This window comes from Populus nigra, chromosome 12 (genome assembly GCF_951802175.1).
Source record: "Populus nigra chromosome 12, ddPopNigr1.1, whole genome shotgun sequence".
In the NCBI taxonomy this organism is placed as follows: Eukaryota; Viridiplantae; Streptophyta; class Magnoliopsida; order Malpighiales; family Salicaceae; genus Populus; species Populus nigra.
The window spans coordinates 13,821,242-13,832,938 of NC_084863.1; the positions used below are offsets into that span (position 1 = coordinate 13,821,242).

General features: G+C 34.8%; 1 protein-coding gene across 1 annotated transcript; it reads right to left on the reverse strand.

Moving 5' to 3' along the window:
• Window positions 1-806: 806 nt before the first annotated feature.
• On the reverse strand, window positions 807-9,266 carry LOC133669338 (calcium sensing receptor, chloroplastic). Its single transcript, XM_062089432.1, has 15 exons — window positions 9,238-9,266; window positions 8,487-8,585; window positions 7,774-7,816; window positions 6,676-7,635; window positions 6,341-6,441; window positions 6,140-6,254; window positions 5,721-5,798; window positions 5,411-5,503; window positions 4,621-4,704; window positions 3,764-3,862; window positions 2,466-2,528; window positions 2,298-2,328; window positions 2,081-2,127; window positions 1,753-1,811; window positions 807-1,210 (listed from the first exon to the last, which is right to left on the reverse strand). The coding sequence occupies exons 4-15, from the start codon at window positions 7,543-7,545 to the stop codon at window positions 979-981; spliced, it is 1,872 nt and encodes a 623-aa protein (XP_061945416.1). The 5' UTR covers window positions 7,546-7,635; window positions 7,774-7,816; window positions 8,487-8,585; window positions 9,238-9,266; the 3' UTR covers window positions 807-978.
• Between the last annotated feature and the right edge of the window lie 2,431 nt (window positions 9,267-11,697).

Below are 11,697 nucleotides of genomic sequence, written 5' to 3' on the forward strand. Positions count from 1 at the left end.
CTCCATGTCCATGGTTTCTATGATCCCCTGGCAGGTCGTCCTTGTCTTTTTATATTTTCTTCTGATGCTATAAATTCACATTTCTTGATATTTTATGTTTAAAACTTTAAAAAATGGAGGGTATTTATTTATTTATTTATTTGCAAGTTGTATTTAATTATCTTGAATTTTCAGCTGTTCTATAACCACAGAATGGCATTGTTCGTTCACTTGTTCTTTCCTTTGTTTTGTCAGGCATTGGTTACCAGCTGGTGCTCAAGCATCAGACCCTGCACGTCGCATTCTTATGACTTGTGAGGGCTGGTCTCCTGCCCCTACCACCATTGGAGGTTACGGGGATGCATAGGTGGACCACGTGTTACGGATTATATTCATCTTTATATGGCTCTATCTGTCTATCACCCTGTATAAGTTAGCATTGAAGCATTGTTAATGCAATGGATGTTGTTATCGGTTTCTGTGTTGCATTGGTAGCTGTGGGGGTCTTGTCAGCAGAAGAATACATGAATTGGGAAGGAACCTGGTTCCTGTAAGCATGATACATGGCTGGCTGAAAGCTGAATTGCCTTCGGTCTTCAGACTTGATAGTTTGTTGGATGAAATGCAGATTCTGGTAATTATGTGTTTATGTTTATTTTACTTCATATGATGGTCATGTCAGACTACTTGGCAAAAGCCCCGGTATCATCCAGTGGCCGCAAGGCATAGAAAATTAGGGAATGAATTAGGCAAAGAGGCTCTTTGCCCTTTCATGGTATTCATGAGTCTGTGTTGGCGTCAATGAGCACACGAAATCAACGCATTGATTAGAGAAATGTACAAGAACTTGTTCATTTATCTGGTATTAACATACAAAATTTGTTCTCTAAGAGGTCAGCATCGGTAGACATAGGTAGAATGATTCTTTTTCTTTATATGTACAGCTCGGTTAAGTTCTCAGATTGATGTGCCACAAACCAGTAAATTCCTCCTCGATGCCTATGCTTCTGAGAGATCTGCATTCTCATTTAATGGCGCCACCGAATTGGGTGATGGATTCTGAACTCCAGTTTCGGATGGTTGGGATTCGTGCTTTGCAGCAGCTTGCAGCACCCGGTTTTGAACATCTGAAGACGAAGGTGATGTGGGTAGTCCAAGGCGGTTGTTTTCTAATTTTCCAGTAGCCCACGAAAATGCCTGAGCTCCAACTCTAACAGGGGAGAGCAAAAGCCTTCAAAGAAACATTTAAAATCCCAATTAATCAAGACTTCAACAATCCAAACTTGGTCATACATGATCACACTAGCAAAAAGAATCCAACTGCCAAATGAATAAATGATTTCTCAAAAGTCCTGTGGAGGTTAGGCAATGTTGACCTTGATAACGTCATAGGTAGTTTGGTTATCAACACGACTTAGATTGCTGACACGGTCAAGATCTAGTGTTGGTTATCAACATTTAAAGCCAACGAGACTTGCTATATACAAAATTTCCCATGCCTTTTCCAGTGCAAACACCAAGGTCTATTTAAGTAAAACATGTCAATTGGGTGGCGAATGATGTTGCACCAGCATGTTCTGATCAGATTCTCAAGAGTACAACATATAACACCTATCTATCTGACATTATACTGAATGCACCTTGCACAACTCATTGAGCACGAACAAACAGGGACTTGATTTCAAACCTTGTTTCCATACAGGTTTACCATATACAATTGTGTATGATATGGTAAATGCATGAATGAAGAAAGACTTCTGGAGTAGGTTATACCTCATATCTTGCTTAAAATCTTCTGGGCCATTGTAAGAAGCAACCCGCCGATAAATAGTCTGGTGGAGTGTGACAAACCAATAATTAGAGAAATATTGGTCAAATCCACACATGCAAAATAGACAGAGGGGCATCTAGCTAAATGGTCGAATCCACACTATTTTATGGAATGCATCAAAGGATCGGTGTACAAGCACAATAATTCAGGTTCAGAAAGTGCAAGTTTGTTTTGACCACTATCAGCTTAGAATCAATATCAGTGAGTGCGTGTGTGTGTGTAACTGTGAAAGAAACAGAGACCAGAGAACTACAACTAATAATTGTATACCTGACCGAGGCCAACAATGGCAATAAATTGTAAGGTCTTCTCCCACTCTGAAACAAAGTTCAAGTTTTGTTGGCAAGAAGGATACGAGGAAAAAAACAGAATCCATAGCATTGGTTCTATATAATAGAACTAAAAAATTTCAAACTCTTCCAGATTTTGGGGGATCATTCTTAGAAAGTAGCAGAACGCCTGTCCACAAGGAAGAAAAAGGACACACCTAGCAATGCGTATGATGCTGCAGCAAAACCCTGTTCACAACATTAATATTTTTGTTAGCAAAGGATGCACTGGACATTTGAAAGGCAAGAAATAAATATTTCTCAATCATGATTTGATGATTAACCAAGACCTGATGTAATACCATAAAAAGTAATCCGAGTCTTACCACACCATATCCAAGTGCTTGCACTGGTGAAGGTCTGATTTCTTCTAGAATTGCCTCAGCCTCCTGAAATGATGCCGAGTTGTCAAAACTCAAGTACTTGGAGAAAAACTTAGATCTGGCACTAGAAAAGGCAAGCACTTCGAGAATGTACATGCATTTAAAATTTTCAATCAATCAAAAAGAACAGCACAGATTGACAAAGCACAATGAATATAAATCCTACATGACTGAATGGTCTTAGCAACAAGACAAATGTTTTGGTTGAAGGTGAAGGTTGTTGATTTGCATGAACAAGGAGATCCCGGATTGTAACATTATCCAAAAAGTCAGCTTGTTTGCATATATCGAAATAACTTTTGAGCTCATATGAGCTTTCTGAGTAGTAAAATAATCATATCAACTTGTTTGAATGTTGAATAATGTCCATATAGACTTGGGCTCAGGTATCTGGGACAGGACCTTTTATTATGCACACAACAGCTTCAAGAGTTATTTAATTGATAACACCTAACATGTTGGAAAATTTATTGAAACTACAGCTAAACTAACCGTTACCTCTACTACGGAGCTCCATACAGTTCAATCTGGTGCACTAAATAAATAATTCAATCTGAACCAATAGTCTTTAGCAAAGAGCTACCAATTTTATCACCATTAGATTGTATTCAGGACAGATTATCATTTTTCTCAAAATTGCTTCAGATTTGACGCATATTTATGAAAAGAATTAGTCACTAGGCTAATCTGCATAGTTTAATTTCATAGATCTGACCGCCGTCATGCTTCAAAACATACACAACCCCCATGGCCTGCTTATCCAGTTTATGGTAGCCCATCCATTGCATATATACAAGCACACAGCACACATTTCCAGACATGTGTGATTGCATGTAATGCCCCACACTGTCCACACACACACAGAAATTTTGTTTGAGTTTCCATGTGAATCTATAAACTTGCATGCACAGACACATATATGCCTCATATGTCTGTGTGTATTTGTGTTGTTCAGTGCCTTATGAATACCATTTTGATAATATCCATGGGGCATCGAAGTGCACCCAGCAAAAGAATTTACTCTTATCATGTGTTTTTGAAATTAATGTCAAATTAATAAACTTCCCCAGATTTATCTAAGCTGACTGAATATATTATTGCAAGGTAGGGAAGTAATACCACAGCATGTCGTCTGCCACACATATACTTTGAGTTGATCAATGGCTTGCAACAATTAGAATTTTTCATTCCTAAATATTTCAATTAGTTAAGAGAATACAATAGTCATGCCATAACTTTACCTCATTAAGTATAGTTAGTGCTGTCTCAGGTTTGAGCTCCTTGACACGGAGACCTTGCTTTACCCAAGACTGGAAGCCACCTTGGACCACGTATGGTCTCTGTCATGTAAAAATGCAAACAAACAATTAGCAATATGTTAAAATGTTTTGCAGTTCCAGATTAACAATACAGACCTGGCATTAGGCAATTTTCTTATATTGCAGGTCACATAGTTTAATACTGCAAAATACAACTAGCTTCTAAAGCTAAGTTATATGATTTTTTTTATGAATAAACCATGGTATTATCTTGTATTCATACATTGAACTCTTTTCTTCACGAGCAATATACAGAACCATATGGCTTAGCAAGCCATGGAGTGAACTAAAAGAATATTGAAATTGATTAACCCATTGCAACTTGCCAAGTCAGGCAAGGTAAAGACAATTTTTGTTTTCCTTTTTCAGAGGTTCATAAAGACAAGAATGAGATGTAGAACTAGTGTGCTTTCTGAAGTAGTCTCTTCAGATCCCCAAGCCAAACTCATGTGCAGAAACTATCTTGAGAATAACATGTATGAAAAATGGGTTCTATCTATAGCATTTATACACCAAAGATACATGAGTACAGTGTTTTGGTTAACAACATTATAAATGAACAAAAGGCATTAAGTTACTCTTCCAGAATCTGGTTAATATCGAGATTGTTATTTTTTTAAAAGGTAACTGATAAGGGGCAGACTCTCAAAAATGTTAATCCCCAAGAAGCTCGACAAAAGAAGAGTGGAGAAATTCTCTTTCTCCCCTTTTAGTTCAATGATGGCATAAATGCTTAGTCATTTATGCAACAAAAAATCTTAGAGATTTCAAATACTTGCCTTAACCCCAAGCTTTTTCAAGGATCTTGCAATGCCTTTAGAACGAGAACCATTAGCATCCATAACTATTACCTGGTACCTGTCCTACAAGTATTAGAAAAACAAAGTTCTGAGAAAATATTCCTGAAGCCAGATTTAAACATGGAAAACACAGGAGTTTGTGATGTAGGAACCATACTTCAATAAGAATACCAAACAACACATTTTGTAAAACCGATCACTTGTCCCTGATAATTTATTTAGGTACTTCAGGACCAACCCTGCCACCCCAAAAATTTACTTTAGGCCCTGCTGGACCAATCCTACCACCCAAAATTCAATGGAAAGTGTGATTACAAGTTATTTCACCAGTAAAATTCTGTAAAACAAATTATATCAGCACCTCCAGCTTAGGCACATTGAACCCATGATGCCACCAACAATTCAAAGCAAAAGTATAAGTGTATGTAATTCCACCGAAACAATGCCTTGAACACTTTAAAGTTTATGCATCATCTACTTGAATTTTTGTGCATGTCATTTGGATTGCTATAGTATGTGTCTAATAGTCCTTCACACATGAGCATGGCTTGGTGAAAAGAAATCTTAGAGAATGGAAAGGTGTGAAACAATTTCTTGTGTCCTCAGAGGCTAATGATGATATAACACAAAAAATTGATTAGACCAAGCCCAAATCACCCCTCCCCAAAAAATTTCTTTTCTTTTCGGCACTAAGAATTCTCATTTTTCTGAAACCTTCAGCATGGATAAACAATAATTACATCAAATGTCTTAAAACATAAGGCTGTACCTGTACAGCTTTCAAGTTACGAATGACTGCAGCAATTAGGGTGTCATCAAGATCTTTTCCACCCTTTAACAGCTTCCTTACTGGGCCATCAACCTGAACAAAGTTGAGGAATATAAAACATAAAGTTACAAAAAGAAAGGATGCATCCAAGCTCCAATGCTTATTTTTATTTCATCTTCTTCTTTTTTTGGTTCAAAGAGTTATTTAACATTTAGAAACAAAGTAATTGTTCTAACTTTGATCTTCCTTGTAACAAATAGCAATATTCCTCCAACCATAGCTTTTGGACAGTATTATAAAGAAAACCAACCTGTGGTAGAGTTACACTTGCATAGCGAAACCGGGCAGCTCGCCGAAGATCAGGAATGCCATCTCTTTCTCTAAGAACCTTCACATAAATGATATCCAACAAATTCAATTCCAGGTCAAGGAAATAAAAGGAAATTAATGAGGTTACCCGATTTGAGATTGTTTTTACTATAATATAAAAGAAATGAGGGTGAAAGGTGTAATGTAAATGATATTTCTTAGTGGAAAAATAAATAAGTATTGAAAATATGAAATGGGGTCACCAAAAAATAGAAGTTATAAATGAAGAGAGTTGAAAAAACAGTAGAAATCCTTTAGTAAAAGTGAGAGCAGTAGGTTTTAGCCTCTCTCATTGAGGTACTCGGATTTTTAACAAAAGAACTTGAGAACATGAAAGGCCAGAAAAATTTACTCTCTTGCCTCAGGCCGGACATCAATGAGTATGGTGTCTCCCTTCTCTGCCAAGAGCTTCAGAGTTAATTGTGGAGACAAATTTCCAGAGTAACCACCAAATGCCCACACCCAATAAAAACCCCTGCACAAATCCGATAGAAAACTTTAGTTTCCCATGTATGCAGATTAAATTAACAAATCCCTATATGCAAGAAAGGACATCCATACCACAAAGTGGCTGAGGTTCCAAGGAAAAGAACAAAAGGTACAACTGGATCATTTGGATCCAAGCCAAGGCTTTTTTCTAGCCCCTCGATAGCAATGTAAACCTGCTTATGGCATATGAAATTCAGTGTTGGTTTGGGAATATAAATGAGTTAGGTCAGCTCGTAATTAAGCACTGTAACAGACATGGATGCAATTGATTTTTTTACTAGAAGACCTGGAAGGTGAAAGCAGTGACTGAAATCCCTAACAAAAAGAGTTCTAAAATGAACCTAATAATTTTTTTCAGGAGATGGAATTATTTTTTAATTTCATAAAATGTGCCAAGTATAATATACCTGTTGAAAAGTTGAACCAATTGGCCTCAATATTTTTGTTGCCCTTTCTTCAGACAGATTCAAAGCACCCCTGATCTCTGGAGGAAGCAATTCCTTGGCAGACCCATAAGAATAAACAACAAAAGAAGCCCCTTTTACTATAGATTCCTCAACTGCAACAATTGCACCTCTCAGCACTTCAACAGAAGCGCCAGTAGTTTTTTTTATGGCTTCCCTCAAATCAGTTGAAAAGCTAGTTAATCTATCCCCAGCCAGTTCTCCTGTTTGATTGAAAGTTGAGAATACTTTACTCAAGGCACTATCAGCTGTTTCTGAAGCACTTTTCTTAATGGAGGTTATTGAAGTAGTAATTGTGTTTAGTGAGCTTTGCACGGCATTTTCTCCCTGATTTACTGAAGTATTGATGGAGTCCTTAAACCCGCCCAATAAACCATCCAAACTAGTCTTCGCACTAGATAATGAATCACTATCCATTTCCAAGGATTCAGACCCCAAGCTGGGTTTCTCTGGTGTTATATCGATACTTGATGTTGTTTGGGGCTCCACAAGTCCTATAACACTATCTGTGTTTTCAGTTAACTGGTCTGTAGAGTCCATAAGTTCCTCTTCAACATCAGCTATGTTATAACTTTCAAAAGATTTCAGTTTCCCCCCTCCTCCCATAGGGTGCAGTTCATCTATTGCTCCAACTGAAGAAATCCAATCATTATAAAACTTGCATTTAATGTCGCCTAATTCATTTGGGCAGGAATGATCATTAATGAAAGCCAAGGATATTGACTGTTCATTGCTTTCAACAAAACTGGAGTAGAAAGACTTGACAGCTTGTGTTTTGAAGGACATTCTTTGGGAATGTGTTCCATTTGACATCCCCAAAAGTACCCTGTCTTCTACATAAAATCTGGACTCGATATCCTTCCAGACTGAGCAAAATGGTTGCAGACCTCCATGTAATGGAATCTACAGTTTTTGTTGTTTCAAATACATGAATGACATGCTTGACAATAGAAATACTATTTCACAGGTATATGAAGAAAGATGTGACACAATAACGCATGACATGGTGAATTAATAACCAGAGTGCATGGAAGCTACCACCTGCAAGACTTCACTCGGGTGCTTCAAATTCTGTTCTTTAAAACTGGAAAAGGAATTTGAATATTGAAGAGTTTCTCAGACGTCATATCTTAATTTTTCATTCTGATGGGAATAATTAGAATAAGTGGAGAGAAAATGTCATCTCACCCAAAAGCTTAACTGCTAAATAGAAAGGTGCATGCAGATTATAAGGCCATACCAAACTTTCTGCTAGATTGTTAAGGAATTTACTCAACCTCCCTCTGATGTCTAGGCTTAACAAAAAGAATTAAAGAGAACGCTGCACTGGACTATGATACCATATTAAAGCATGGGTATCAGCTGATGCATTCAGTTCAAAACCATCACTTAGGCACGTGCACTCTACATAATGCAGTACTGACCTTTATGCTTAACCAGTTGAGGCTTAATTGATACCATCAATTCAAAACCTTCACTTCAGCACCCCAGATTTTCATCTCACATACATCACACATTTTATACAAAAGCACACATATATACTTGCACCATAAATTTATTTTATTTTATTTTATTTTTTGAACAAAGATTTTCTCTTTTAGCATAGACTTCAATTATAGTCCTGGATTAATCTCCACCCTGTTGGAGGTTATGCATCTCCAAATCTAAGGGCAGAGATGAAACCATGAGATACAAGAATGATAGAAACTTCTCAACAGCATGATTTAAATTACAGTACAGGAAGCGAATCTCACCTGAGAATGAGGGGAACAACTTGGAGTGGCAGAGCAAACAGGCAACATCTTTTGTTTACTCGATATAAACCTTTATCAAAATCACCAAGCTTCCATGTTCTGCATGGAGGTAAAAATTTTACAAATTAACATGTAGTTCAATCTTTAAATTCGCCCTTGAAAAAAATGAACAGTAATCAGACCAAGCTAAGTTGAATGAGGATCATCTCAATTTATGGCAAGTAATCAACTTTGAAGAGGATTTCTTGGAATTCAATTCTAAAGCCCTTTCTTTTTTAGGAAAAAAAAAGAGCAAACTCCTTCTCTTGGATAGTGAAAACAAATGGCATCAATGTGGATAAAAATTATGAAAGAAAAGTGGGAAATGGATCCACAAAAGCAGAATTCAACCATGACCACTTTAATTCATTGTACCATGATGAGCCCTTCTAAGTTGGCTTCTAAAAAATCAAGCTTTAGTTCCATTTTCAAACAAAACCATGAAAAAACAGAGAATTCATTTCACAAAACATGTGTGTGTGTGTAAATCATCAGGATGGATAACACACTAGGCTAAAGCTATAACCAAACCCATAGGGACTCAGCGTAAATAGACCAATTGCTCAACTGGGTTGCTCGAAATACAAACACAAAAAGCATTAATACTACAAACAGTGACATACAACTACAGCGTTCAACAAAAAAGATGACTAGTTACAACACAGTAAGCTAAACTAAAGCAAACCCGCTCCGGACAAGGACTAAAACTTACACAAATTCTAGGAAACTGAGAATGGGCAATGTATTTGTGCGGCAACTTGTCAACTGAAACAGTATATATCATGTTAGAGAATCCAATCGTGTGGCTTGTCGATGCCTCTAGCTCATCTCTAAGGTTTCTCTTTGCCTCTCGTTTTTTTGGTGGGGACGAGTTTTGGATTTGATTTTTTTATTATTTATAATACTATTTTCATATGGTTGCCCTTTATTTGTTTGGTATTTACCATTACCCCCTTCATTTTCTGTGTTTTCTGTTTGTTGAGATGTTGTGACTCTTCCCAATTCTCGCCTGCCCAGTTAGGGTTGGACTGGATTGTTGGTTATTACTCGGTTTGACTCGACAATAAGGTATTATAGGAAAGACCGAGTTCGGCTTGCTATGCTCAAACTCAAACCGAATATCTATTTTAAATTTACAAGTTTATATTGATATTATTGTAGTAAATTATTTTATTATTTTAAAACATATTAAATGCTATTATAATCTTATTCACAATGTTTTAGAACCTGATTTAATAATCTGATAAATTGATTTATGAGTTTGATGAGTTAGAATTTAAAATTAGGTCTGATTTAATAAAAATAGAAAAAAATTAATTTAATATAATCCGGTCAGAAACTCAGGCTAGCCCATAACCAGATGATTTTTTTCTTTTTTTATATAAATAATAATATTATTTTTTATATAAATAAAAATCAACCTGGATTAATTTAAATGATTTACATGATTCATAACTCGGTGCTCATATTTTATTGAATTTAAAAACCATGCATGTTCCTCTTCCTAAGTTCTTGAACATGTAGCCTTGTGGTAAAGATAAAAGGGGGGAAACTTGTTTTCAAGGTTGGTGCTTCTTAAATAATTTTGGGTCTGTAAAATCTTGAATTTCCCTTACCAAGTCATGTTTGCTTTTATAAAGATACTCAAGAGGACATCAAGAAAAATATTTTGTTTCAACTAAATTATAGCCATTTTAATAACAAGTAAACTGATATATTTTTTAATAACAAGAAAAATAATTTTTTAAAACATCAATATATTAAAATATTAAAATATCAAAAAATATTAAAAAAATATTAAAATCTACTAGCAACATATTAAAGATTCATGAACCAATCATTTTATTTTCTCTTGTTCTGAGACTTTTTCTGTAACAATTGTGGGATTTTTATATTCATTTAAAAATAATCATTCAAGTAAAAATGTATTAAGTACATATACTTACTTTATTGTAAAATTTTATTTTTAAATCATTTCGTGTTTGTGCTACTTAAAACATGTTTGAGAGTGTAGTTATAGTTGTTTTTTAAAGTGTTTTTCACACAAAAATATATCAAAATAACTTTTTTATTTTTTAAAATTATTTCTGATATCAACTCATAAAAATAATTTAAAAATACCAAAAACATATTTAAAGTAAAAAGTTTTAATTTTTTTAAAAAATATTTTTATAATATAAAAACAAACCGGACCGTATAGTTATAATTTATCCATTACTGGTGATTTTATTACATAAAAAAAGTAATTAGAATTATGAGCTATTAAACATTTTTATTTGAAATTTTGTGGTAAAATCATAACAAAAATTATCTTATATTTTTATTTTTATTGCCACGTGTTGAATGTTGCTGAATTAACATGAAATTTGCAGATGAATCAACGCTCACGCGCCATGTGCAAGATCGCGGCCTCCATCACACGCCCCGCCGGCTCCACTATTTCATTTTTCTGGTCAATATTTATTTATTCTTAATTACGATTATATGCTGGGTTGCAGAATACTGCCGCCTTCAATGACCATATCGTATACGATCATCTCTCCAAGCAGGACGAGATAACCTCAAATTTGTCCCCAGCTCATCCTCTAATTTTCAATCAAGTCCTAAAACTATGTTTTCACCAATTAAATCCAATATATTATAATTTTTCAATTAAATCTCCCTTCTATAAGAATTTATCATTTTTTAAAATAGAAATTACTTCCATTCAATCTCAGGGAGAAGAATGTCCTTCCAGCTTTAGAACACCATAGCTATATATTCATAAGAAAATATTTTTAAAATTATACAACAAAAACTTGAATGCGTGATAATCTAATATAGAATAGATATTATTCTTCCATACATGAAATATTGTGGATGACACTGTTTATTTTTGATAATTTATTTTGATCATTGAAGATTTTTTTTTGTAATTTAATTATAATTAAAGGCTAATTACTTCTGATTTATTAGTCAATTATGAAATTAAAAGAAAAGGAACAAAAAATAAAGGCTCCGAACATGGATGACATGTTAGGAGTTTTGAGAAAAATATACTTTGATTCTCAAACTTTAAAAATAACACAAATTATACAATTTTAATAACTCAATATTTTTTCAATTCAATTTTGATACAGAAAAATATTTTTTTATTTTACAGTTCCTGATTGAAAGAAAGGTTACCAGATTC

Excerpts from the sequence above, each read along its gene's own strand:
- LOC133669338 (XM_062089432.1), bottom strand. The coding sequence starts at position 7,545 with ATGTCAAATGGAACACATTCCCAAAGAATGTCCTTCAAAACACAAGCT. Across the intron at positions 3,863-4,620 it reads TGAAAAAGCTTGGGGTTAAG|AGACCATACGTGGTCCAAGG; the intron begins GCAAGTATTTGA and ends TTTACATGACAG. Across the intron at positions 1,211-1,752 it reads GATTTTAAGCAAGATATGAG|GCTTTTGCTCTCCCCTGTTA; the intron begins GTATAACCTACT and ends GTTTCTTTGAAG.